Genomic DNA, 23,927 nt, shown 5'->3' with positions numbered 1-23,927 from the left:
AAATCCATTGCAATTAACCACCTTACTGCTATTTAATCCCTTTTCCCCTCTAATTTTGATTTACCTAATATTAATATTAACTATGGCTAAACTTTACTTTGCATTGTCTTTTGTTTCAACTCTACTCCTATGACAGATTAATTTCTTTGCATTTTCATGCATATTTTTCTCCATCCTTTAACTTTTAACTTGTTTTAATAACTCTGTGCCAGATACCTCTTTTAGTCAATATGTGGTAGATTTTTGTCCCACACTCATATTAAATAAACAAATGACCTAATTTATTTTATATCAGGTATATTTTGTAAATTGCTAGTCATTTTTTGTACTTTAATATTTCTTGATATTTCCTTTTATTTGCTGTATTTCTTCTCCTATAATTTGTAAGCTATATAGCTTATTTTCACAGGCAGTTATTGTTAAGCTATTGAGAATATATTTAAGTTTATATGTGTTGAATTATCAGAAGCAGTATCTCTTACTTCTGTAAGATACAGGAATTGGTGTACTTAAAATCCTTGCAGCTTCCTCCCATTACTTTCAGGATTTTTGCAGTTTAGTATTGCTAAATGATTGTTGCATTTTTTTCCCTCATGTGTCCTCTCTGCCTAGAATCTTAGTGTGAGCATTCTGATCTTTAACCATAGTTGTTAGAATGACAGACTTAGTCTTATATCTGTTACTTAAATGACCTCAATACTTGCTAGTCATCCCTAATTTTATGCTTGCTTATGAATGAGTTTTGCATTTTGATTCTTTCGCTTTGGACCACCACAGGGAAGGTTTTAGTAAGGGCAGATAGAGGATGTAGAATTTTGAATTTATTTTCTGAGTATGGTATTGGAGCTACTGATTTCCTGATTCTTGGCAGAGTGAGTATCTCCTAGTGAAGCAGTCCCCAGCCCATGGACTGCCCTCACTGCTCCAGATTAGGGGGACTTTCCTCCAGTTCAGCAAGGTGATGCCTGCATGGCATGATCCTAAACCTTTGTAGAGAAATGAGTTATAAAATCCCCCCTCAGGGGAGCCTTTCTGCTCGTTGGTGTTGCACGACAGCTCACTTTCCTTAGGCTGCAACCTCAGGACACAGTTGTTTTAGAACTTTACGGGAATCTCAGATTTTTCCTGCCTTCTATCCTCCATCCTTCCTAGTTAGAAAGAACTCAGTGGGGTTTTCCAGAGTTCCTTTATCTCCAAAACAATGTACAACTTTCTAAAGAAAGTTGCTATGTGGCTACCCCGATTCATGTCCTCTTGCTAGTTCCATGTCTTGTAGCAATTTCTCCATGTTTGTGATACTGTATATCACTAGTGACATTCTTCCAATTGCCATTTGTGGGCACATAGAACCCTACTAAAATGTCATCTTTCTCTGGTACAAAATAATATTACTTTGGAATGTTCAGTGTACTTGAACATTTCAGTATACCTTCTAATTTTACTAGTTATCACAATTTATTCTTAAGTATTCTAAATCTTTTCAAAAGGAAAAAGCAAAGAAGGGAACTTAAACCATCTTACCAGGGCAGCAAAACCTACTGTCACTTTCAGTGTTATAGCATAGAAAAGCCTGGAAGTGTTGAGTTTGCTTTTAGCCACCAGAGAGAAGGAGAGAAATTGGCTATATACAAAAGAAGTCAGCTATCTAACAGATGCCTCCAAGGAATATACAGAAAAGGGCCTGGTCTTTCATCACGTACATATGTGAGGCAGCCTTCAGTTTCAGTACTATAAAGGGATCTATGATTAAAAGAAGAAGCAAGGTTTTGGCGATTTTTCAGAAGGATGTTTTAGCTTCCCACACAGTCCCATTTTTCAACCTGCTAGAAATCAGTGCTTTAAAAAGATTCCTTACAGCTGCTGAACTTGATGTCTGCTGACCAAGCAATTCTCTGTTAGGCTAAGTATGCAGGATCCTGGGCTCAAGTGGAGTCACACTTAGATTTTGAGCCTCAGTAAGATTGAACATATTTGGGAAGAAAATTTAATGTTCAGCAAAAATTCAATACCCAGCAAGTTAGAGAAAGAAAAACACCAATATCCCCTGGTAGAGTCTTCCCCGTTTTTGAAATTCTGGGCATGTTGCATTACAACTACCACAATGAGGGTGGATGGAAAGGGAAAGGCCTGCTTCCATAGCTATAAAGCTGTAAAGATGAGGCACTACAGAAGGCAAAATGCCCTGTCGGCAATATCAGCATCATCTGGAAACTTACTAGAAACACAAATTCTTGGGCTCTACTTCAGACCTTCTGAATCAGAAAGTCTATGATGGAGCCCAGCAATGTGTGTTCTAGAAGTCCTGTTGAAGATTTCAAGGTGCCCTAAAATTTGAGAACCATCGAGAGTCCACAGAGGCCTTAACTGCCTATGTCCATTTTGATTGATTTTTAAAAAGGTTGGCTCCAGGAATCAAGACAGGCTGAAAGCACACTCACACTTCACCAGATCCTTTTATAGACAACTAACCCTGTTAAAAATGAGCATGAACAATTGTTCTGAAAGAAGTGTGCTGATTCCAATGCCCAGGGCTGCCTCTAGCTCAGATAGTCTGTGTTTGGCTGCTTTCTCCTGGAGTTTCCTTAGCTCCAGAGCATGCTGGCCATTTGAACATAATCCTTTCTTTTGACTGCCTCAGGTTTCAGGGAGATTGCAATGTCCCCAGGGTTGTCCTTTGTGCACATAATAACCTGGCCAAGGTGTGTGAGTCAGAGGCCCACATTCTGGTCATATCTGCCTGGAAAATCTGGTTTTGTCGTGAATCAATCCTGCTCCGGATTTCATGTTCTCTACCTTATTTAGTGTTGACATTTTAACATTTGAGTTGAGGTAAAGCAGAAGAGACCAAACACAAAACATATCTATTCTCCAAGTATACTTTCCCTAGATTTGTTTTTAAAATTCTTAAGCCTCTGCCAGGAAAGTAATTAGCAGTCCAGATAAGAGAGCACCTATGCCAACTACATGTCTGCCACCATGCGTATATAAAAAGAACCATAAATTTGATTAGAAAGTTACAGATAGTTTGCAGGCCCATATCTCACTTTCAGGAGATAGGAAGTTAAAAGGAAAATTTAACAGGAAAGAGGATGGTTTCTATCTCTATGTCACCATTAATCATTATATTTTAGAGGTAAATGTTCAGAGGTTCTTGCGAATGAGAGAGAATTGAAGAAGCAGAATGGAAGGGCAGTCCTCTGCTATTCTACTTCATTCTGCTCTCATCTTCATGCATTGCTGCTTATCCTCTTTTGTGACATCAATAGCAAGAATCAAGCCACAGCAAGAGTACCTACAGACAAATGCCAAAAACCCACAAACAAATAAACTAGAAAAGAATATACTAAAATAAGAAAGGAAATCTAGGTAGTGTTGGAAATTTTTTTGGAAAAGATTTGGGAGAGGTAGAGCTGTGTCTGGGATGCAGGGATATCTGGGAGGGATCTGAGAGATGGTGTCACAGGGCCAGAATCAAGGTAAGCAGATTGCTCACCAAGGTGTCAAGTTGGAATCATCAAGGATCAAAGAGAAGAGTGAGATGGAGTTAAGTGGGTTTGGAAAAGAGAATGGGAGGAAGAACATGCTGAAGACCTGGGACTTGGGGAGGATGGAGGCAAGGTTTTGTAGGGCAGCAGTGACTTTTTTCCTAGGGTAAAAAGGAACCATTCAAATGCTGAGGGAATTCATATAGACAGCATTTGAATTAGACAGTTATTCTGGGGACCACAAGCGTAAATTAATATGCAAGGCCCCGATGTTGTGGAGAGTATCAGACCTTAGTGTCTGGCTTCAGGAGGCCTGCAAAGTAATTGGGCAGATCATGCAAATGCAAGTGGTCTCATGCCAAATTACAGGCTCAGGGCTAAGGCAGAGCTTTGCCTTTGAAAGTGCCCAATAAATTTTTGATGTTGGTGACAGTTTTGACTTTTTTAAGACTTCAAAATTGAGTGAGTGACAATAAGTTGTTAGAATTTCCCTCAAAAAATAAATCTGGAGAAACATACTGGAATTCTAAAAATGGAAATTTAACATTTGAAAGAGACTTAGAAGTAACTTGATGAATGTTGTTATGAAAGAGGCTTTGTGAATTAAAAGCAGACTTTAGAGGAGAAAGATAGGTTAATTTTCTAACCCTTTGAAGCCAATGGCTCAAAATCTCTTAAAACCAAAACTGTTTAATGTGGTTCCCCCGATCTAATTGACATTCATCAGGATCTACTATTTATTTTACAGTGAAATATAATATCATAGTATTCTAAGTAGCTGGATTAAATAGTAGTATATCATATTCTAAAGTTCTTTGTAGAAATTTTGGAATCCAGGGAAGGCAAAACTCTCCCCACCACTTCAAACAGCCTGTTCGAGATCTTCACACGGATTTCCACGTACGTCTCTACACCTCTACCTACCTGTCTAAAATGCATTTTATTTATTTTTTATTTATTTATTTTTCAGCTTAACGAGATCTCAATTATCTTCATTGCGATTCTAGAATCAGATAATACTTTATTCCATAAAGCAAAATAAATGTTCCTTGAAATGCATTTTAAACTTACCATATCCCAAACAAAATTCCACTTAATCCCTACCAAATTTCTCTGTTTTCCTTATTTTGCTAAATGGCAACAGGATTAGTTCTGCTGCTCAGGTCAGAAATATTTACATTTTTTTTCTGCTCTTTCACCCCCAAAGTCTAATTAAGCCAGTCCACTTCTGAGCACCTCCAGCACTGCACCTTTTGTTGGCCACACTCATCTTTCACTACGGTTGGTATGACAGCCTCCTAAAGTGTCTCCTGGCTCCTATGCTTGCTCCTGCAGGCTATCATCAACACAGCAGGTTATAGCAAAAGTCCCATCAAGTCACTTCTATGTTTTGAAACTCTCCAGTGGCTTCCCACTGTCATCAGAAAACTGGATTATTCATCATCAAATGCCGTAGCTACCGCTCTGATGGCATATTCTCCCACTCCTCCCCTCATTCAAGCCACTCTGGTCATTGGCCTCCATATATTTTTCTTTGCTATTCCCACTTCCTGTAATGCTCTTTTCCAGAGGTCTAAGTCACTTAATCCCTCATTTCTTCAAGTTTAGGCTCACAGATCACCTTCAAGGAAGGCCTTCCCCAGACACACGCTATGAAGTTGTACACTGCCCCTCCCACAGACCCTCCTCATATGCCTTCTGTGCTTTACATTTCCTTCCTTTAATTTTAACTAGATTTCTTATCAACATCTGATTCTGTATATTTTCTTGTTTGTTCATCGTCTCTAGTTGGCATAATGTAATCTCCATGAGAACGGAAGCTGGCCAGCTTTACCTATTACTCTCTCCTTAGCACCTGAAACTGCTTCGGCCACCATGGGCACTTTCCATACACACCCTTTACTCCATGCTTCTGCTGAATTATCACTCTTGCTGGATTATCACAAAAGCTCCCCAAATACCCTCCTAGATTTCACCAATACAAAGATGAATATTATGTTTTTAGTACTGCTTTTACCATATGAGGCATATAAATGAAAACTTTCAAAGCTTCCTGCTACACGAAGTTTAGTTCCTCTGGTTTGCAAGATTGCATCTGAATTTATCTTACCTATCTCGATGTTTGTTACTTGCAACGTATTCAATTCGTACTCAATTCAAAAAAACATTTGGCAAATGTCTACTCTTTAGTTAGATATTGTTTTCTTCCAGAAAGTACTCAGGGAAGATTACAAGTATTTTATATATGTGTATGAGTGTGTGTGCTTCTCCATGATAATATATGGAAGGATGACTCCTCATGAACCTGAAATCTGAATGCCATTTCAGTCCAACAGGAAAAAATTGTTAATTTGGTTATTTAAATCTTCTCTCATCTATCACATGGTTCAACTGAATTGACATTCAACATCAGGGAATTTTTTTAAGGGAATTATATCAACTTATTGGGTGTTTTGGGTTTTTAAAGTATAAAAAAATTAGCACAAGTCACCATCCATTCTCTCACTGTTTATATTATTTAAAACTCCCTCCTCATTATGGATTCGGCTGCTGTGTGTCTTTATTGATCCTTTTAGTCCAGTAATTGGCTGCTACTTGGTACTATTTTCAGTCTCCTTGCTTTTTCTTACAGAGTGAAACATCAGGATCAGTTGGATCTCATAACATCACCAAGCAAGCAAAATTATAACTACTACTATTGCAACCAATCCTCTTAACGAACTCTGACCTCTATTCTCTTGACTAGTCCATCTTCCTTAAGTCTATCTTGTAAGAGCCAGAAACTTTTCAGCAACATTTATTTAAAAAATATTTATTGATCATGCACATGTACTAGGTACTATCATAGGCTCTGTGATAGGTACAATAATCTCTGTGGATACAAACTTTCATTGCCTCATTCACTGTTAAGATTAAGTCAATGGAAGGTGATTAATGACACAGACTTTGGAACGGAATTTACTAATATTTATAACAGCATTTCCTCTAGCAAGATCTCACTGGCCAGTATAAAATCCAATCTCAGTCCATTATTTTAAATTCAATCACGTTTACTGTCTTTATCAGCCCCACTTGTATCCCACTTCAAATACTCTCTTCCTCACCTCTTCTTGACAACTATTTCTTCCCATGCTTCAAGTGGGGACAAGCAACTTTGTGCAAATGCAAAGTTCAGCATCTTGACTCATCCTGGTTTCTTTCAGATCTTATTTCCTGACCCAGGATGGCCAATGGGAATTATTCAATACAAATGTATGTGCAACTCAAATGCTCAGGGATTTTAGTGCCCAAGGCCCACCCTTGACCAGAAACCTGTGAATAAGTGCTTTGTCCTTTCATCCTTCAAGTGGACACACCTCATTAGGCTCCTCAAAAATTCTTGTGGGGTTGAGCAACAGCCACCTGTCCGGGGTTGGCTCAATGACTCATGCTGTGTTGCCTTTCCTCCTTTCATGTTTTACACTCACGTCCCTCACTCCTGCCTCCCGGGTCAAACAACCACTCACACATAAGCCTCTGCCTCACACCCTGCACAGGGTGAACCAGGCTAAGAGCATAACCTTAAATATATGCAGCATAATTATTACTACTTTTCAAGGGAATATAGTTATAAGTATACTATAGTATTCTATACAAAATCCCCAATATAGGGCTGGGCCACATTTTCTTTTCTTTATCTCCAAGATGAAATAATCACTAAGAAGTACCTTAAGAAATCTCTTTTAGAGTTTACAATGTACCAAGCTCTATCTAAACTAGACTTTAATTACATAAAAATAGGAAAAACAAAATCTTTTCCTTTAAGACACTTGCAGTGTTTTGGCAAACACAGACATCCACGTAAATAATTAAATCACAGTTGAAGTAAGAGCTGTGGTAAAGATTTGCACAGGTGGTAAGACTTTTGGAAGAAAACCTTCAGAAAAGAGGATAATCTAGAATGAAAACCTAGAAACAAGCCAGATAGTAAAATGCAGAGGGATGGTGCCATGGGGAGGTGTAGATATAGCCTGCCAGAAGTAATAGTATAGTGACACAGAGGCTTAATAACAAAATTCCTGAAAAAAGTAAAAGCAGTTTGGAGTTTGTGGAGTATAAATTCCATGCTGGAGGATCGAAGAAGATGAATTTGCAGACACAGGTAGGGATTATGCAATATAGAGACTCAAATGACTTATTAAGGAGACATAACTCATCTTGTAGGTAATGAGAAGCCAATAAAAATGGTAGTTCTAAAATCCTTGTGAGTCAAGGATTATTTTGAGAAGCTGGCTAAAATTAGTATCTCTCTCTCCAAAAAAGATCACATCCACCCACAACTCTTCATTCCATTCACTGTGAACTATTGTGATTATATACTCATGTTAAGACCGCTTGCTCACCAATCTAGCCATAATATTCTCATGCTTTATTTTAAAGCAAGATGTCTTAACATTATACTCATAAAATATTTAGAGCAACATGAGTATACCCATGTCTTAACATGAGTATAATGTTAACATGAATATAATGTTAAGACCTCTTGCTCTAAAATATTTAAAATATGAGAAAAATATGGCTGGATTTGTGTTTTGGACATTCTAGTAGCCATATGGAAAAGGGGTTTCTAAGTATGGCTGTCTGTAAGGAAACTACACAATAATCCAGACAAATCAAGATAAGAAGTCACACTATGGCAGTACTATAAAGAAGTGATGGATTCGAGACATTTCTTTAAGAAGTAGATTCAGCAAGACAGATTGGTTAGCCATGTGCAATGAGAGGCAAAGTGATTCCGAAGATGAGTTTGCTTTTGGACATGTTGCCTTTGAGGAGCTTATCTTGCATACAAGTAATATGTCCTATAAGAATTTGGGTATGCCAGTCTTGAGCTGATGGTTTAAGATAAAGATTTAAAATTTCTCAACCTATATGAACTTAAAAAAGCTATCAAAGTGGATGAGATGATTCAGGGAGATGATTAGAATTGGAAAAGGAGGGCCTTGGATAGAGCTGAGGGAAAATATAATATTTATGGGTTTACAAAGAGAGAAAGCCTTTAAAAGAGACTGAGAAATGGTAGTCAGATATGCAGGAGAGACAAGGGCCACAGAAGAAAAGCAGTGACTGCCTTAAGAACAAATAGATATTAATACATCTATTTGACCACAAGGTCAAATAAAGACAAGGGCTGCAAATTTCCCATTGTGCAAGGCAATTAGGAGGTCAGGCAGTCGCCATAAGCTGTTTTCTTGTGGTGGAGGCACAAACCAAATTAAAATAGGTTGAGGGGTGAATAAAAACCGTGGATGTAAAGGCATTGAATGAAAAATATGGGAGTTTGGCTCAAAGAGGATTGAGCATGAAAAGGAAACAGCTAGTTATTTTACATAATTAAGGGAGGTATTTTATTTTTGTGGGTTTTTTTTTTTTTTTTTTTTTTTAAAGACTGAAAGAAAAGTGAGCTTGTTCATATGCTGTGAGAAATGATAGTGGAAAAAAACAGAAAAAATACTGGTGGTGGGGTGACAGTGGATAAAATAGGTTGATGAGACATTGAGATCCTAATCTTTCCAGCATAATGGATAATCTCAGCCTTACACAGGAGACAGGGCCTCCTGTGCTCTGTGCATTGGAAAGGTGGTGAATACAGATCAGGGTGAAGATAATTCTGGAGGTGGTGTGTGAGGGCAAGATGAGGCCTGTACTCCTGATTACATCATTGTTCTGGGTGACACAGAGGAGAACTGATGGCAAGATTTTTGAAAATACTTTCAAAGGAATGGAAAAAAGAAAGACAACCAAGAAGTTCAAGTTTAAAGTTAGAGATCACTGATTTATAGTCACCAATCCTAGAATGATGATTTTCTCGAGTATTGTTCAGTAGCACATGTGCAGGAAAAACGGTAGGTGAATATAGGCTTGAAGTCTGCCTTTGCAGGAGTGACAGAGGACAGGGGTGCAGAGTAGCTGAGACAATGAGTCCCAACTGAGCAGGGAAGGCAAGGAAGCAGGAGGGGACATTCCCTGATACTCAGGGGAAAGAATAGGGAAATGGAGGTTTGTTAATATTTGGTTGGATGGAAAGTATTAAGGAGAGTGACACTGTGAAAGAGCCTGAAGGAGGTGAGTTTGTTTTCGGAGACCAGAACACGGGGCTTACAGATTTCTGCCGTGAAGCAATTCCAAGTCTGTCCTTAGGTTAAGGAAGGTGAAGTGGAAGGGAAGATCTCCAAATGTGAGGAGGTCAAGGGACTTTAACATTAGCAGGTAGATACACATGAATATCAAAATCACTCAGGATAATAATAACACTTGAGTTGAAGAAGAAAATTCCAAGCCTGACCCAAGTTGTTGCAGACAGAGAGAAGAAAGTTATACATAATCATGTGCTATCTCAGGTTGCTGGGTCAGGCAGCCTCCCCGGGAGAGGAGGTACTGGAAGAGTCTTAGAGAAAAGGGATGTGATATTCTTAGGGGAGACTTTCCAATATGAAAACGACGAGCAGCCAACATTCTGTTTAGGGGCTGAAAATATAAGGGAGTTTGTTTAATATGGAAAAGGAGTTTTAGAAAGCAAAGCAAAAAGTTTTGGGAGTATGAGTAAAACTCTTATGGTAAAAAAACAAAAAACAATTTAACTTTTATTTAGACTGTATTTCCCGGACTTGCCCACACACCCCTTGTTTGCACAGTACCCATTAACCTCTTACAGAAGTGGTGCTGTGTGGATTACAGCTTGGGAAACATTGGCAGAGCACTCGAGGATGGCAGGGCTGTGAAGCATTCCGCAATGGAATTGGTGCCAAGTCATGGTAAACTCAGCTCTTAAGGTATCTGGAGGGCACTGTGTGGACAAGGACAAGCCAGCTGCAAGGCCACCCAATTTGTTGAGTTTTTGTCCATAGCCATTGGTCTCTTCCACTAAGATATATTAAAGCCTATCAGGGACAGTTATAATTTCTTTGCATCTCTATGACATTTGGCTTATGCTTGAGCATATTAATAAGTGCTAAATAAATATTTTGTTTTATTGATGAATACAACAAGCAAACAAAAATTACAGCACTGTTTTTAGATCTTGCTTCCTTCTGTCTTTGTTGGAGATTTATTTTCTTTTTAGGATTAAAAAAAAAAATTACTTTTTTTAGAGACAGGGGCGCTCACTCTGTCACCCCAGTTGGAGTGCAGTGGCGTGATCATGGCTCACTGCAGACTTGAACTCCTGACCTTAACCGATCTGCCTGCTTTAGCCTCCCAAAGTGCTGAAATTACAGGAGTGAGCCACCACACCTGGCCTGGGGTTTTAACTTAATATTAAATATCCCAATGTGTTGGAGTTCATTGTGAATTTTCAATAATAATTTTTACTCATACCTTTTAATATTTAATGCATCTCCGTACCTTCTCTCTTTGATATGATTTTGATAGAATGGTCCTGGACAAAGAGAGCCCACAACAGAATATTTGATATTGCTGAATACTGAAATTGATTATCCAAAGGGAATATAATAAAAAGTAGAGAATATTTGAAAAATATGTGGCTAATTTATTTATTTAAAAGTGGCCTTTTTACAAAATTAATTAAAAAATTAATTAAAAGTACAAAACCATACAAAGTTTAGCAAAAAATGTTACAACTTTCAGGAAATTCCCCTTGAGAATTGTTTAATTTTCTTATACAATACAGTAAGTGTGATTTCATATACAGAAGGTAATAAGTAAGTATAAATGTATAATAGAGGGATGTGCAGAATTTAATATTATAAAAATTATGGTGCATATATAATTCACATTGTAATTACACAGAAGATCAAGAGATATGCATATATGATTGAATTTGTAAAAGTCAAAAAGCAAATTATATGAGATTCTGCTGTGGTGTATAAAAGCAAAGATATAAAATGGCTGAGAATTATAACATTTATAAAAATTACAACTTATATAACATTATAACATTTGAAGCAATCCAGTATAGTTATAAATTATGCCTGTATTTATTGTTCTCTCTGAGGAAGGCTCAGTGTCTATGAGAAGCCTGGGCAGTCACACCTTAGGAATCTTTACCTCCACTGCTGATACATATCTCGACCCACAGGTCTTAAAGCTTAGGTTGGTTGATTTGGAAGACTGTGTTTGATAAACCTCTGTGGAATCAAGAAAACCCTTTTATGACTCCCAGACCCTGATGCTAGGCGAGCACACTGTGTGGCCTCTTGTTTTCCTTCCACTCAATTCCCATTTGGGGTTTAAGTGAAAATATGTGCTTCTAAACTTTTCTACGATCAGACTGAGAAGAAAAGCAGATTCTACCTAGATAAATCCTGGCATGTATAGCAGGTATATAACAGGAAATATAGAAGACTTCTCCTTAATGGTTAGAATAGCAAAAATCTTATATTAAAATGGCTTTAGTGAACTTATATTTCTATTTTGAACATGCATATCTGAGTTTAGAATCTTGAAGTTCACAGCCATGTTCCCCATGGTGCATAGTTCACACTTCACAATTTAACATTATGAGATGTTTCAATGACCATTTTTAATTATTTAGGCTTCAAGGAGACAATCTGGAAGAAAGGACAGAAGAGTCACTACCAATGCTTCATTCTCCAGATGAAAAAATCCCAGATTCATTCGGTAAGTTTTAAGTTCAACAATATTTATTGCAGTTCTAGTGGCACTTAAACATTAAAGAAATAAAGGAAAAAAGTAAACCAGAAATCTTCCTTTGCGTGAATTCACTGTAGCTGCAGGTCACGTATCTACCACTGGCACACTCCTTGGGGCTGTTTGTGTCAGGATAAGAGCAAAGGATAGAAGGAATTGAGAAGTGTGGATTCTGAAGAGTAATCTCTTTATGCCCCTGTTCTGTTTAAGGTTCAAACAGATCAACTGTAAGTTGGCTACTCCCTAAATTATGTCACTAATTCAAACTTTAGAAATCCACGTTGTCAGCTGGATTTCTAGAAAATGAAACTGTTTCTCTGCCCCTTGTCACTTGCTATACCCGCTGCTCCCATTCTCACGTCATTGATCCAGTCATTCTTCTTGGGCAGAAATGTCAATATCATACTTGACAATATCATACTCCCTCTCTCCCAGCCCTGTTTTAAATTGGTCTCCATTTATGTCAATGTCACTTCAGAATTTCCTCCCAGAGTCAGCCTCCTTTGTATTTGCCCTAATATTGCCTGGTCTATGTCTTTTCCCTCTTTCTCCATCAAGTATAACTCCCTTCTTGGCCCTCCTTGGACAATCTCACCCCTCTTTGGTTCATTGTTTTTCTGAAAATAAAGCTGCTTATTTCATTTCCATTTTCTATAGTACAAAATGGAAATTCCTTAACTTAGCAAACAAACTTAATATCAGAGCAATTCAAAATGTTTGTTGTATATGTAAATAAGTACAGGTAATGTCACTCCAGTGCCATCTAAGGTACATCACATCTTCATCAGTCAGCGTAAGAGCAAAACACAGTCCATATATTCAACCTGGTTAGTTAGAAGATAGACTATAGGAAAGTATTTTTCTTACACCTGGATTGAGAAGGACCTCTTCAACAGTACAAAAACATCTCCAGCCATAAAAGAAATAATTGGAACATTCAACTGTAGAAAATTAAAAACTCATGTTTATCAAAAGATGCCCAAAGACGCTCAAGATTAAGATGGTGACAGGAGGCAGGACCAGATTGCAGCTCCCACTAGGACAGACAGAACAGTATGTGGAGACTCACATCATGAACTTTTGCTGCAAGAAGTACCGCAGGAACATACCAAGAAAGCCGAGAGAATCCACAGACTATTTGAAGGAAATGGACCACCACTGCAGGCTCCCTGAGATGCAAAAGTTTGTGAGTCTTCTTACTTTCTAGATGAGGAGACTCATGGTCTGGGGCAAGTTCTCAGCCCTGATCACTTGTTGCCTGGAAATAAACTCACTGCTGTTGAGGCGGCACAGTGGGTGTGAGACCAGCCTTTAGGACTATGGGCTGCCTTGGAACTGGGTGAAGCCTGTGACTGCTGGCCTTCCCCTACTTCCTCGGCAACCTGTATGACTCAGCAGAGGCAGCCATCATCTCCCTGGGAATATAACCCCATTGGACTGAGAACCACACTCCCATCCCCCACAGCAGAAACAGCAAGTCCCACACAAGAAGAGGCTGAGCTCAGACACACCTATCTCTGCTCCCACCTGGTGGTCTTTCTTTACCTGCTGTGGTAGCCAAAGACAAAGGACATAATCTCTTGGGAACTCTATGGCCCTCCCCACCACCTGAGAAACCTGAATACTTAACCAAGTGTTCCTAGGGCGGGTTTGCATCCTCCTCATAGGGCCAATGCATTCTTGAAAGCACTACTTCCTGGCTGGAGGCCAACCAACACAAAACCAGCACACCAAACAAAAACATAACCAAAGTCCCTTACAGAGTCCACTTCACTCCCCTGCTACCTCCTCCAGGGCAGGTGGTGGTATCCACAGCTGCAAGACCTGAAGACTGATCACATCACAGGACTCTTTGCAGACCCTCCCCAGTACCAGCCCAGAGCCCGGTAGCTCCACTGGATGACTAGACCCAGAAGAGCTAAAACAATCACTACAGTTCAACTCTCAAGAAGCCTCATTCCTAGGGGAATGGGGAGAACACAACATCAAGGGAACACACTAAGGGACAAAAGAATCTTAACAGCAGTTCTTGAATCCTACATCTTCCTTCTAACATAGTCTGCGCAAATTAGAAGGAACCAGTAAAACAATTCTGGTAATATGAAAAAGCGAGGTTAATACCCCCAAAAGATCATACAAGCTTACCAGCAATGGATTCAAATCAAGAGGAAATCTGAATTGCCAGAAAAAGAATTCAGAAGATTGAATATTAAGCTAATCAAGCAGGCATCACAGAAAGGTGAGTCCAACTTACATAAATCAAAAACATAATTCAGGATATGAAATGAAAACTCTTCAGTGAAATAGGTAGCATAAATAAAAATAATCAGAACTTCTGGCAGTCAAAGACACACTTAGAGAAATGCAAAATACACTGGAAGGTATCAGCAATCAAATTAAAAAGCAGAAGAAACAACTCCAGAGCTCAAAGACAAGGTTTTTCAATTTACCCAATCCATCAAAGACAAAGAAAAAAGAATTTTAAAAACATGAACAAAGCCTCCAATGAACAAAGCCTCCAAGAAGTGTGGGACTGTGTTAAATGTCCAAACCTAAGAATAGTTGATGTTCCTGAGGAAGAAGAGAAATCTAAAAGTTTGGAAAACATATTTGAGGGAATAATCAAGGAAAATTTCCCTAGCCTTGGTAGAGATCTAGAACTCTGAATACAAGAAGCTCAAAGAACACCTGGGAAATTCGTTGCAAAAAGATCATTGCCTACGCACATAGTCATCAGTTTATCTAAAGTCAAGACGAAGGAAAAAATCTTAAGAGCTTTGAGGCAAAAGCATCAGGTAACCTATAAAGGAAAACCTATCAGATTAACAGCAGATTTCTCAACAGAAACCCAAGCCAGAAGGGATTGGGGACCCATTTTTAGCCTCCTTAAACAAAACAATTGTTACCCAAGAATGTTATATTCAGAGAAACTAAGCTTCATAAATGAAGGAAAGACACAGTCTTTTCCAGACAAATAAATGCTGAAAGAATTTGCCACTCCCAAGTCAGCAATACAAGAACTTCTAGAAGGAACTCTAAACCCTGAACAAATCATTGAAATACACCAAAGTAGAACCTCTTTAAAGCATAAATCTCACAGGACTCATATAACAATAACACAGTGAAAAAAAAAACTTGGGTATTCAGGCAACACACAGCACAAAGAATAGAATACTACCTCACATCTCTATACTAACATTGAATGTAAATGGCCTAAATGCTCCACTTAAAATACACAGAATGGCAAAATGGATAAGAATTCACCAGCCAAGTTTCTGCTGTCTTCAGGAGACTCGCCTAACACATAAGGACTCATATCAACTTAAGGTAAAGGGGTAGAAAAAGGTATTCCATGCAAATGGACACCAAAAGCAAGTAGGAGTAGGTATTTTTATATCAGATGAAACAAACTTTAAAGCAACAGCAGTTAAAAATAAACAAAGTGGAACATTATATAATGATAAAAGGACTAGTTCAACAGGAAAATGTCACAATCCTAAATATATATATATGCCTAACACTGGAGCTTCCAAATTTATAAAACAATTACCACTAGATCTAAGAAATGAGATAGATGGCAACACAATAATAGTGGGGGACTTGAATACTCCACTGACAGCACTAGACAGGTCATCCAGACAGAAAGTCAACAAAGAAACAATGGACCTAAACTTGACAGATATTTACCAAACAGTCTACCCAACAACTGCAGAATATACATTCTATTCATCAGCACATGAAATATTCCCCAAAATAAACCATATGATAGGCCACACAACAAGTCTCATTAAATTTAAGAAAATCAAAATTATATCAAGTACTCTCTGAGACCACACTGGAATAAAATTGGAAATCAAATCCAAAAAGAAGCTGCAAAACCATGCAAATACATGGAAATTAAATAACCTGCTCCTCAATGATCATGGGATCAACAAGGAAATCAAGATGGAAATTAAAAAGTTCTTTGAACTGAACAATAACAGTAACACAACCTATCAAAACCTCTGGGATACAGTAAAAGTAGTGCTAAGAGGAAAGTTCATAGCATTAAATGCCTACATCAAAAAGTCTGAAAGAGCACAAACAGATAATCTAATGTCATACCTCCTGGGACTGGAGAAACAAGAACTATCCAAACCCAGAAGAAGAAAAGAAATAACAAAGATCAGAGGAGAACTAAAAGAAACTGAAACAAAAATATTACAAAAGATAGATGAAAGAAAAAATTGGTTTTTGAAAAGATAAATATAGTAAGATTAACCAAGAAAAGAAGAAAGAAGATGCAAACAAGCTATATTAGAAATGAAACAGGAGATATTACTACTGATACCACAGAAACACATAGATTATTAAAGGCTACTATGAACATCTTTACACATATAAACTGGAAAACCTAGAGGAGATGGATAAATTCCTGGAAATATACAACCCTTCTAGATTAAACCAGGATGATATAGAATCTCTAAACAGACCAATAACAAGCAGTGAGATTGAAATAGTAATAAAAAATTGCCAACAAAAATAAGTTAGGGACCAGATGAATTCACAGCTGAATTCTATCAGACAATTCAAAGAAGAATTGGCACTATTTCAAAAGATAGAGAAAGAGGTAATCCTTTCTAAATCATTTTATGAAGCCAATATTACCCTAATGCCAAAACCAGGGAAGGACATAACACAGAAAGAAAACTATAGACCAGACTCCTTGAACATACATGCAAACATCCTCACAAAATGCTAGTAAACCAAATCCAACAGAGTATCAAAAAGATAATCCACCAGGATCAAGTGGGTTTCATACCTTGGATGCAGGGATAGTTTAACATATGCAAGTCAATAAATGTAGCATAGCACATAAACAGAATTAAAAACAAAAATCACATAATCATCTCAATAAAGGCAGAAAAAGCATCAGACAAAATCCAGCATCCCTTTAGGATTAAAACCCTCAGCAAAATTGTTATAGAAGGTTCATACCTTAAGGTAAAAAAGCCATCTATAAAAAACCCACAGCCAGCATTATACTGAACAGGGAAAAATTGAAAGCATTCTCCCTGATAACTGAAAGAAGACAAAGATGCCCACTTTCACCACTTCTATTCACATAGTACTGGAAGTCCCAGCCAGAGCAATCAGACAAGAGAAGGAATAAAGGGCATCCAGATCAGTGAAGAGGAAGTCAAACTGTCACTGTTTGCTGATGATATGATTATATACCTAGAAAACTCTAAAGACTCATCCAAAAAGCTCCTAGAACTGGTAAATGAATTCAGCAAAGTTTCAGGATACAAAATTAATGTACACATATCAGTAGCTCTGTTGTATACCAACAGCGACCACACTGAGAATCGAGTCAAGAACTCAAGCCTTTCCATAATATCTGTAAAAAAAAAAATACTTAGGAATATAACTAACCAAGGACATGAAAGACCTCTACAAGGAAAACCACAAAACACTGCTGAACGAAATTATAGACCACACAAACAAATGGAAATACTTCCCATACTCATGGACGGGTAGAATCAATATTATGAGAATGACCATACTGCCAAAAGCAATCTATAAATTCAATGAAATTCCCATCAAAATATCACCATCATTCTTCACAGAACTAGAAAAGACAATCTTAAAATTCATATGGAACCAAAAAAGAACCTGCATAGCTAAAGCTGTCCTAGGTGAAAAGAACAAATCTGGAGGAATCACATTACCTGAGTTCAAACTATACTATAAGGCCATAGTCACCAAAACAGCATAGTACTATTATAAAAATAGGCACATAGACCACTGGAACAGAATAGAGGAACCCAGAAATAAACCCAAATACTTACAGAAAACTGATCTTCAACAAAGCAAAAAATATATAAAGTGGGGAAGGGACACCCTATTCAACAAATGGTGCTGGGATAATTGGCAAGCCACATGTAGAAGAATGAAACTGGATCCTCATCTCTCATCTTACACAAAAATCAACTCAAAATGGATCAAGGACTTAAATTTAAGAACTGAAACCATAAAAATTCTAGAAGATAACATCAGAAAAAACCCTTCCAGACATTAGCTTAGGTAAAGGCTTCATGACCAAGAATCCAAAAGCAAGTGCAACAAAAACAAAGATAAATAGATGGGACTTAATTGAACTAAAAAACTTCTGCACAGTCAAATAAATAATCAGTAGAGTAAGCAGAAAACGCAGAGTGGGAGAAAATCTTCATAATCTATACTTCTGACAAAGGACTAATATCCAGAATCTATAATACAAAGAACTCAAATCAGCAAGAAAAAAACTAACAATCCTATCAAAAAGTGGGCTAAGGACATGAATAGACGTTTCTCAAGAGGATATATGAGTGGCCAAAAAGCATATGGAAAAATGCTCAACATCACTAATGATCAGGGAAATGCAAATCGAAACCACAATGTGACACCACCTCACTCCTGCAAGAATGGCCATAGTAAAAAAATCAAAAAATAATAGATGTTGGTGTGGATGTGGTAAAAAGGAACACTTTTACACTGTTGATGGGAATGTAAACTAGTACAACCACTCTGGAAAACAGTGTGGAGATTCCTTAAATAACTAAAAGAAGATCTACCATTTGATCCAGCAATCCTGTTACTAGGTATCCACCCAGATGAAAAGAAGTCATTATACGAAAAAGATATTTGCACATAAATGTTTATAGCAGCACAATTTGAAATTTCAAAAATATGGAAGCAGCCCAAATGCTCCTCAATGAGTGGATTAAAAAAAGTGATATATATATATATAGTGGAATACTACTCAACCTTAAAAAGGAACAAAATAATGGCTTTTACAGCAACCTGGACAGAATTGGAGACTATTATTCTAAGTGGAGTAACTCAGGAATGGAAAACCAAATATCATATGTTCTCACTTATATGTGGGAGCTAAGCTATGAGGATGAAAAGGCTTAAGAATGATATATTGGACTTTGGGGACTTGGGGGAAAGGGTGGGGGTGGCGAGGGATAAAAGACTACACATTGAGTACAGTGTACACTGCTCCGGTGATGGGTGCACCAAAATCTCAGAAATCACCACTAAATAGCTTATTCATGTAACCAAACACCACCTGTTCCCCAAAAACCTATTAAAAAAATTAAAAATTAAAAAAAGATGCCCAAAAAAAAGCCACAAATAGGGAAACATATTTGCAATGTAATTGCCACTGATCAAAGATTAATATTCAGAATATGAAGAACACCTACAATTTAATAAATAAAAAATCAACACATCAATAGAAAAATAAGTAACAATTATGAATATATATTTTACAGAGAGGAAACACAAAAGGCCAACAAGCTGATGAAAAATACTTAAACTACCTTAGTGATCGTGGAAAAGCAAATTAAGACCATGGAGAGATACAATCCTTTTTCTTTTACAAGCTTTTGATTGGCATTGATTAAGAAAACTGACAAAACTAAGTTCTGGTGAAGTCATAGGTAAAAAGAAACTCGTATATTACAGGTATATGAGTTTTTGAAAAGTTTTCCATTATCTTAAAATCTTGAGCATTTATATAATCTAAAACCTAAAAACTCCATTTCTAGGTAAATGCTTTAGAGAAACAAGTTTCATATAGCATGAAATATGAACAACCCTTGTTAGTATGTTCATAGACAGGGAAATGGATAAATTATGAAATTTTTTTACGCAGTAGAAACCTGAATGCGTTTCAACTACATACAAGCAATGGATAAAATCAGTGACGTACAAATAGATCCCCTGTATGTAGTTGAAAGGCATTCAGATTTCTAGTGTGTAAATGTAGAACAATTGTTTTCCTGAAAAAAGAAAGCCCTGATTTGTAGAGATTGATGATTTCCATGGTGTGAATACTCCCACTGTGACTGATTTCCAGCAGCCAAACTGAAATGGTAGTTGGTTCTCCCAGTCTGGTATAAGCAAGTTGCAGCTCACCATTAAATGAGTTTTAAAAGCCTAATGCTTCTTGAACAAGAGCAAGTCACAGAATGCCATTTTAATAAAGCTCCAAAAAGCAAATCTAGCCAATACATTCTTTAGGAAAACATAAGTGACAAAACTATATTTAAAGAAGGGAATGACAAACACAAAATATTGGTTATTCTCAAGGGTATGGGGAGACTGGGTGATGGGGTAAGGAAGGAGCCCACACATATATGAAGGTTATTGAAAATGCCCTAATTATTAAGTGGTGGGTTTGGGGTGTTTATTTTGTCATTGTAATTTGTAATTTAAATATATCACATATAATAATAGCTGTGATATATTTTGCATGTTATATTTATATAAATGTTTTACAGATGTTGTATTTTTATATGTCAAATATTAGGTAATAAATATTTTTTTAAAAACTGCTAAGGGAACATAAACCAATGTTAATGTAGCGTAATACAAAGAAATGGCCATAGTTAATACATACTCACATCTGTGGTGATGACATGGCATGTTCTTATGATAGACATTTAACCCTGATAATGAACATTAAGTAATGTGTCACTAGCAACATGGAGGCCCCAGGCTGGCCATTCGTTGACACTCGCACAGCTTCTGGAGTCAGTCTGGTTTCTGCTCGTAGATATTCTTGCATGTGTATCTTCACTTACGCCATCCTTCCCTGACTAGCAATAAGGCCTTTTCTCTCCCTTCTCTGCCTATTTAGATCATCTGCTGTAAGATCATGTAAAGTCTCTCTGATATTTTCTTTCTCTCATTCCCAAATTGTTTTGAATTGCTTCTTCTGTGTTTGTTTCTCCTACTTCCATTGGATTATATGCTTCTTGAAGTTTTCTTACGTTACTTATCATGCCCCATACAAAACCAGGCACAAGACAGACACTATTTAATTAGTTGCCAATAATTTTTTAAATTTTATCAAAATAACTCCAACTTACCAATCTTTACCTGTATATATCCTTCAGCAATCTCATTTACATAATTACTGAGTATTATAAGGACTCAAATTTCCGGAGAAATTAAATAATGTATCAAGAATGTGTTGCAGATTATACTTTAAGCTCCTTTCTTGAAATGCCTAATCCTGCATTCTTCACATTCAATTATTAGTATGCCTAATCTGCAAATTCCAGAATATGAGTTTCTGATTTAGTACATTCTTTTCTACTTAAGTTAGTCAAATGACTAGATCCAATAATTGAATAGCATTGGCATTATCTGAAAGTGCTATAAAGTTGACAGTTTGTGTCAACTGTGCATCCACATTGAACTTGGCTCGGCAAGCATAAATATTTCTATAAATAGGTATAACTGTGCATAAAAAAAGTCTGTTGTGACACAAGCAGCAAAAGTAAAAATAATGGCTGAAAAAAGTTGGATGTAGCTAAGCACTGCAATAAACTACAGATTTTTAGGTTCCCACCAACATGTCCAATCAACCACACAGGCTGAATTTTTAGTCCTACTGCTGCCACGGATTATTAGATTTCTGGTAAAATTACCTTATCTTTCCATGCTTCAGTTTCTTCTTCTCTAAAATGAGGATATAAGATAAACTGTAATATTTGACAAATTTAGGGACTCATTTCCCACTCACCCATAGGTGATTTTAAATAGCTAAAAAAATTTACTTACATTTGAAAATCATGCATAAAAGAAATTGCTCTGGAATAGACAGAGCAAAATAGCTTGCACTTATGTACTCACCTGTTACTGTTAATAAGCGATGCACTTAGAAGACATAAACAATGGCATTTACTGCTCCAAGCATTAAACACTAAGGTTTTACTTTCATGATATCTCTGGTCCCTACTAGCTTGTTAGATTGGTATCCTATTATTAGATTTGGGCTATTTGACAGTATCCATTTGACTTCATAACTTTCAAAAACAGTAGTTATGTAAACTCTCAAATGTTCTGGCAGTACTTATAGCTGTCCCTTCATACTAAGCTCAATGGAGATTACTGTATTATAGATCTTTGTGGATACGGTACCAATAACCAGGGATAATTCAACAGAAACAAAACTGAACAAAATGTAAATCATACAAAGTTACTAATACTTTCTCTTTATAAATGTTCATCTTTGTTAAAAAGTTAATACTGCCCTGTAAATGTGTTCAAGTAAATTTCAGGAAAGAAAGTGCACAGAAAATATTCAACTTCTTTTGAAAGCACCTAATGCAGTGCTTGGCATATAGTATTTGCTGAATAAATGAATACACAAATATACAAATACAGTAAATGTATGAATGAAAGAATGAATACATAAATAATCAAGCAGAATGACATCTCTTAAAAACCATTAACTACTCGTGGAGAAGAGCTTGAGAACTCATTTATAGTGTTTCTAACTTTAAAAAAATTAGCAAATCCATGAGAAGGTGGATTTTATTGTCCTATATATGGAAATAATTTTCTTCGTAATGTAGAATAGAACATTTTAATGTTATTTATTAAATCAATAGATTACTCAAATAAGAACTTCAATACACAAACAAAACAGGAAACATACTGAGTGAATACTAAAATTATAGTAGCATTTGCTCACAGTTCTGCAGAATATAATTCAGTTTTGAAGGACTTAAATTATGCTTAATTTACATCCTAATTTAACAAATTTATTGTCACCTTTACAATTGGGTTTTGGGAGCTAGAGATTCATGTATTCTTTACAAGTGGATTAATAGTTTTGCATTTGGTATAATTCTCATTTGTCTCTCCTGATTTTATCCACTAAAACTTGCTTATTTTTAATATCTATGTTCTGTTAGGAAAGGTAGATTTAAAATCCTTAAATTCACCTACAACTTGAGAACGATGTGTTTCTCCTGAAGTCAGTTTTACGGTGGAAGGTATTCTGTGTTCTAAAACAAAATCCGCATTTACATCTACATAAACTATGTGCCCCAGAATTTAGAAACTTGTCTCCTTGAATGTAAAATTCTGAGTTATCAGAGATAGAGAGAGCTCCATGATTCAAAAGCTATGATTATGGATCTGTGCTGATTTTTTTCCACATATTTGAAAGCCACTACTCACTCACCCATCAATGTATTCAATTCAGGCTAAGTAATTGCAACTTCTTGCTTCATACATTGAAATGGAAAACCAATCACCATTTAATAATATCCACCTTTCTCTGAACTTTTTTCAGAACGTTCCATTCCATCTGAAAGAGAGAGCACAAAATAGTACTCAGATTGTGTAACCCCCAAAAGGAGACAACTGATAGATAAAACAAATAATTTTAAAATTATAAAAAAGAAAAAGGACATTAAATATAATTATGTTCCAACAATTAGCTGGATAATATGCCAAAATATCTTGCTTTATTTGTATAACTAAGATAACTGTGGTTCTTGCACATTCCTGACATTATTGTGCCCTTCTAGATTGAAAATACTTATCATTTTTCATGAGTTGTTTTTAAGTTAAATATTATTTCATGTTCTACTTTAACTCACAAACAATATGATTTTTTCAACAACAAATTCTGTCATTTTATTATCACAACAGTTTTATATATCAGAGAATTAATAAGCAATATGTGACTGTAATTTATTCATTTTTTAAAAATAAAAATAGATTCCTTACCTGGGACTGAAGAAGCACTAATGGAGGAGGGTGACGAATTTGAGAAAGCATCTAAACTAACAGGACCTGTAAGTATATTCATTGACTTATTTTTTTTTAATTGCTAAAACTAATTTAAATTACTAATAGGAAAATCTAAATAAAATATAATAAAGCCAACTTTCTTACTGGTTAATTAGGCTGTTCTAAGTTGTTTCAACAGTTGGGGAAGAAGACTTGAACTAGATGAGA

At 36.5% G+C, this 23,927-nt stretch overlaps 1 protein-coding gene across 5 annotated transcripts in view; it reads left to right on the top strand.

Annotated features, from left to right (window-relative positions):
* C8H8orf34 (chromosome 8 C8orf34 homolog) overlaps nucleotides 1-23,927 on the top strand; it is a 493,915-nt gene that overhangs the window by 371,869 nt on the left and 98,119 nt on the right. For all 5 annotated transcript variants that reach the window (XM_071068138.1, XM_071068137.1, XM_071068134.1 and 2 more), the window contains 2 exons: nucleotides 12,019-12,104; nucleotides 23,688-23,764. In XM_071068138.1, the coding sequence (XP_070924239.1) occupies nucleotides 12,019-12,104; nucleotides 23,688-23,764 (163 nt within the window). The remainder of the gene's footprint in view (nucleotides 1-12,018; nucleotides 12,105-23,687; nucleotides 23,765-23,927) is intronic.

This window comes from Macaca nemestrina, chromosome 8, assembly GCF_043159975.1.
Source record: "Macaca nemestrina isolate mMacNem1 chromosome 8, mMacNem.hap1, whole genome shotgun sequence".
NCBI classification, from domain to species: Eukaryota; Metazoa; Chordata; class Mammalia; order Primates; family Cercopithecidae; genus Macaca; species Macaca nemestrina.
The sequence above is the reverse complement of the archived record's forward strand: the minus strand, read 5'-3'. Positions and strand labels throughout refer to the sequence as shown.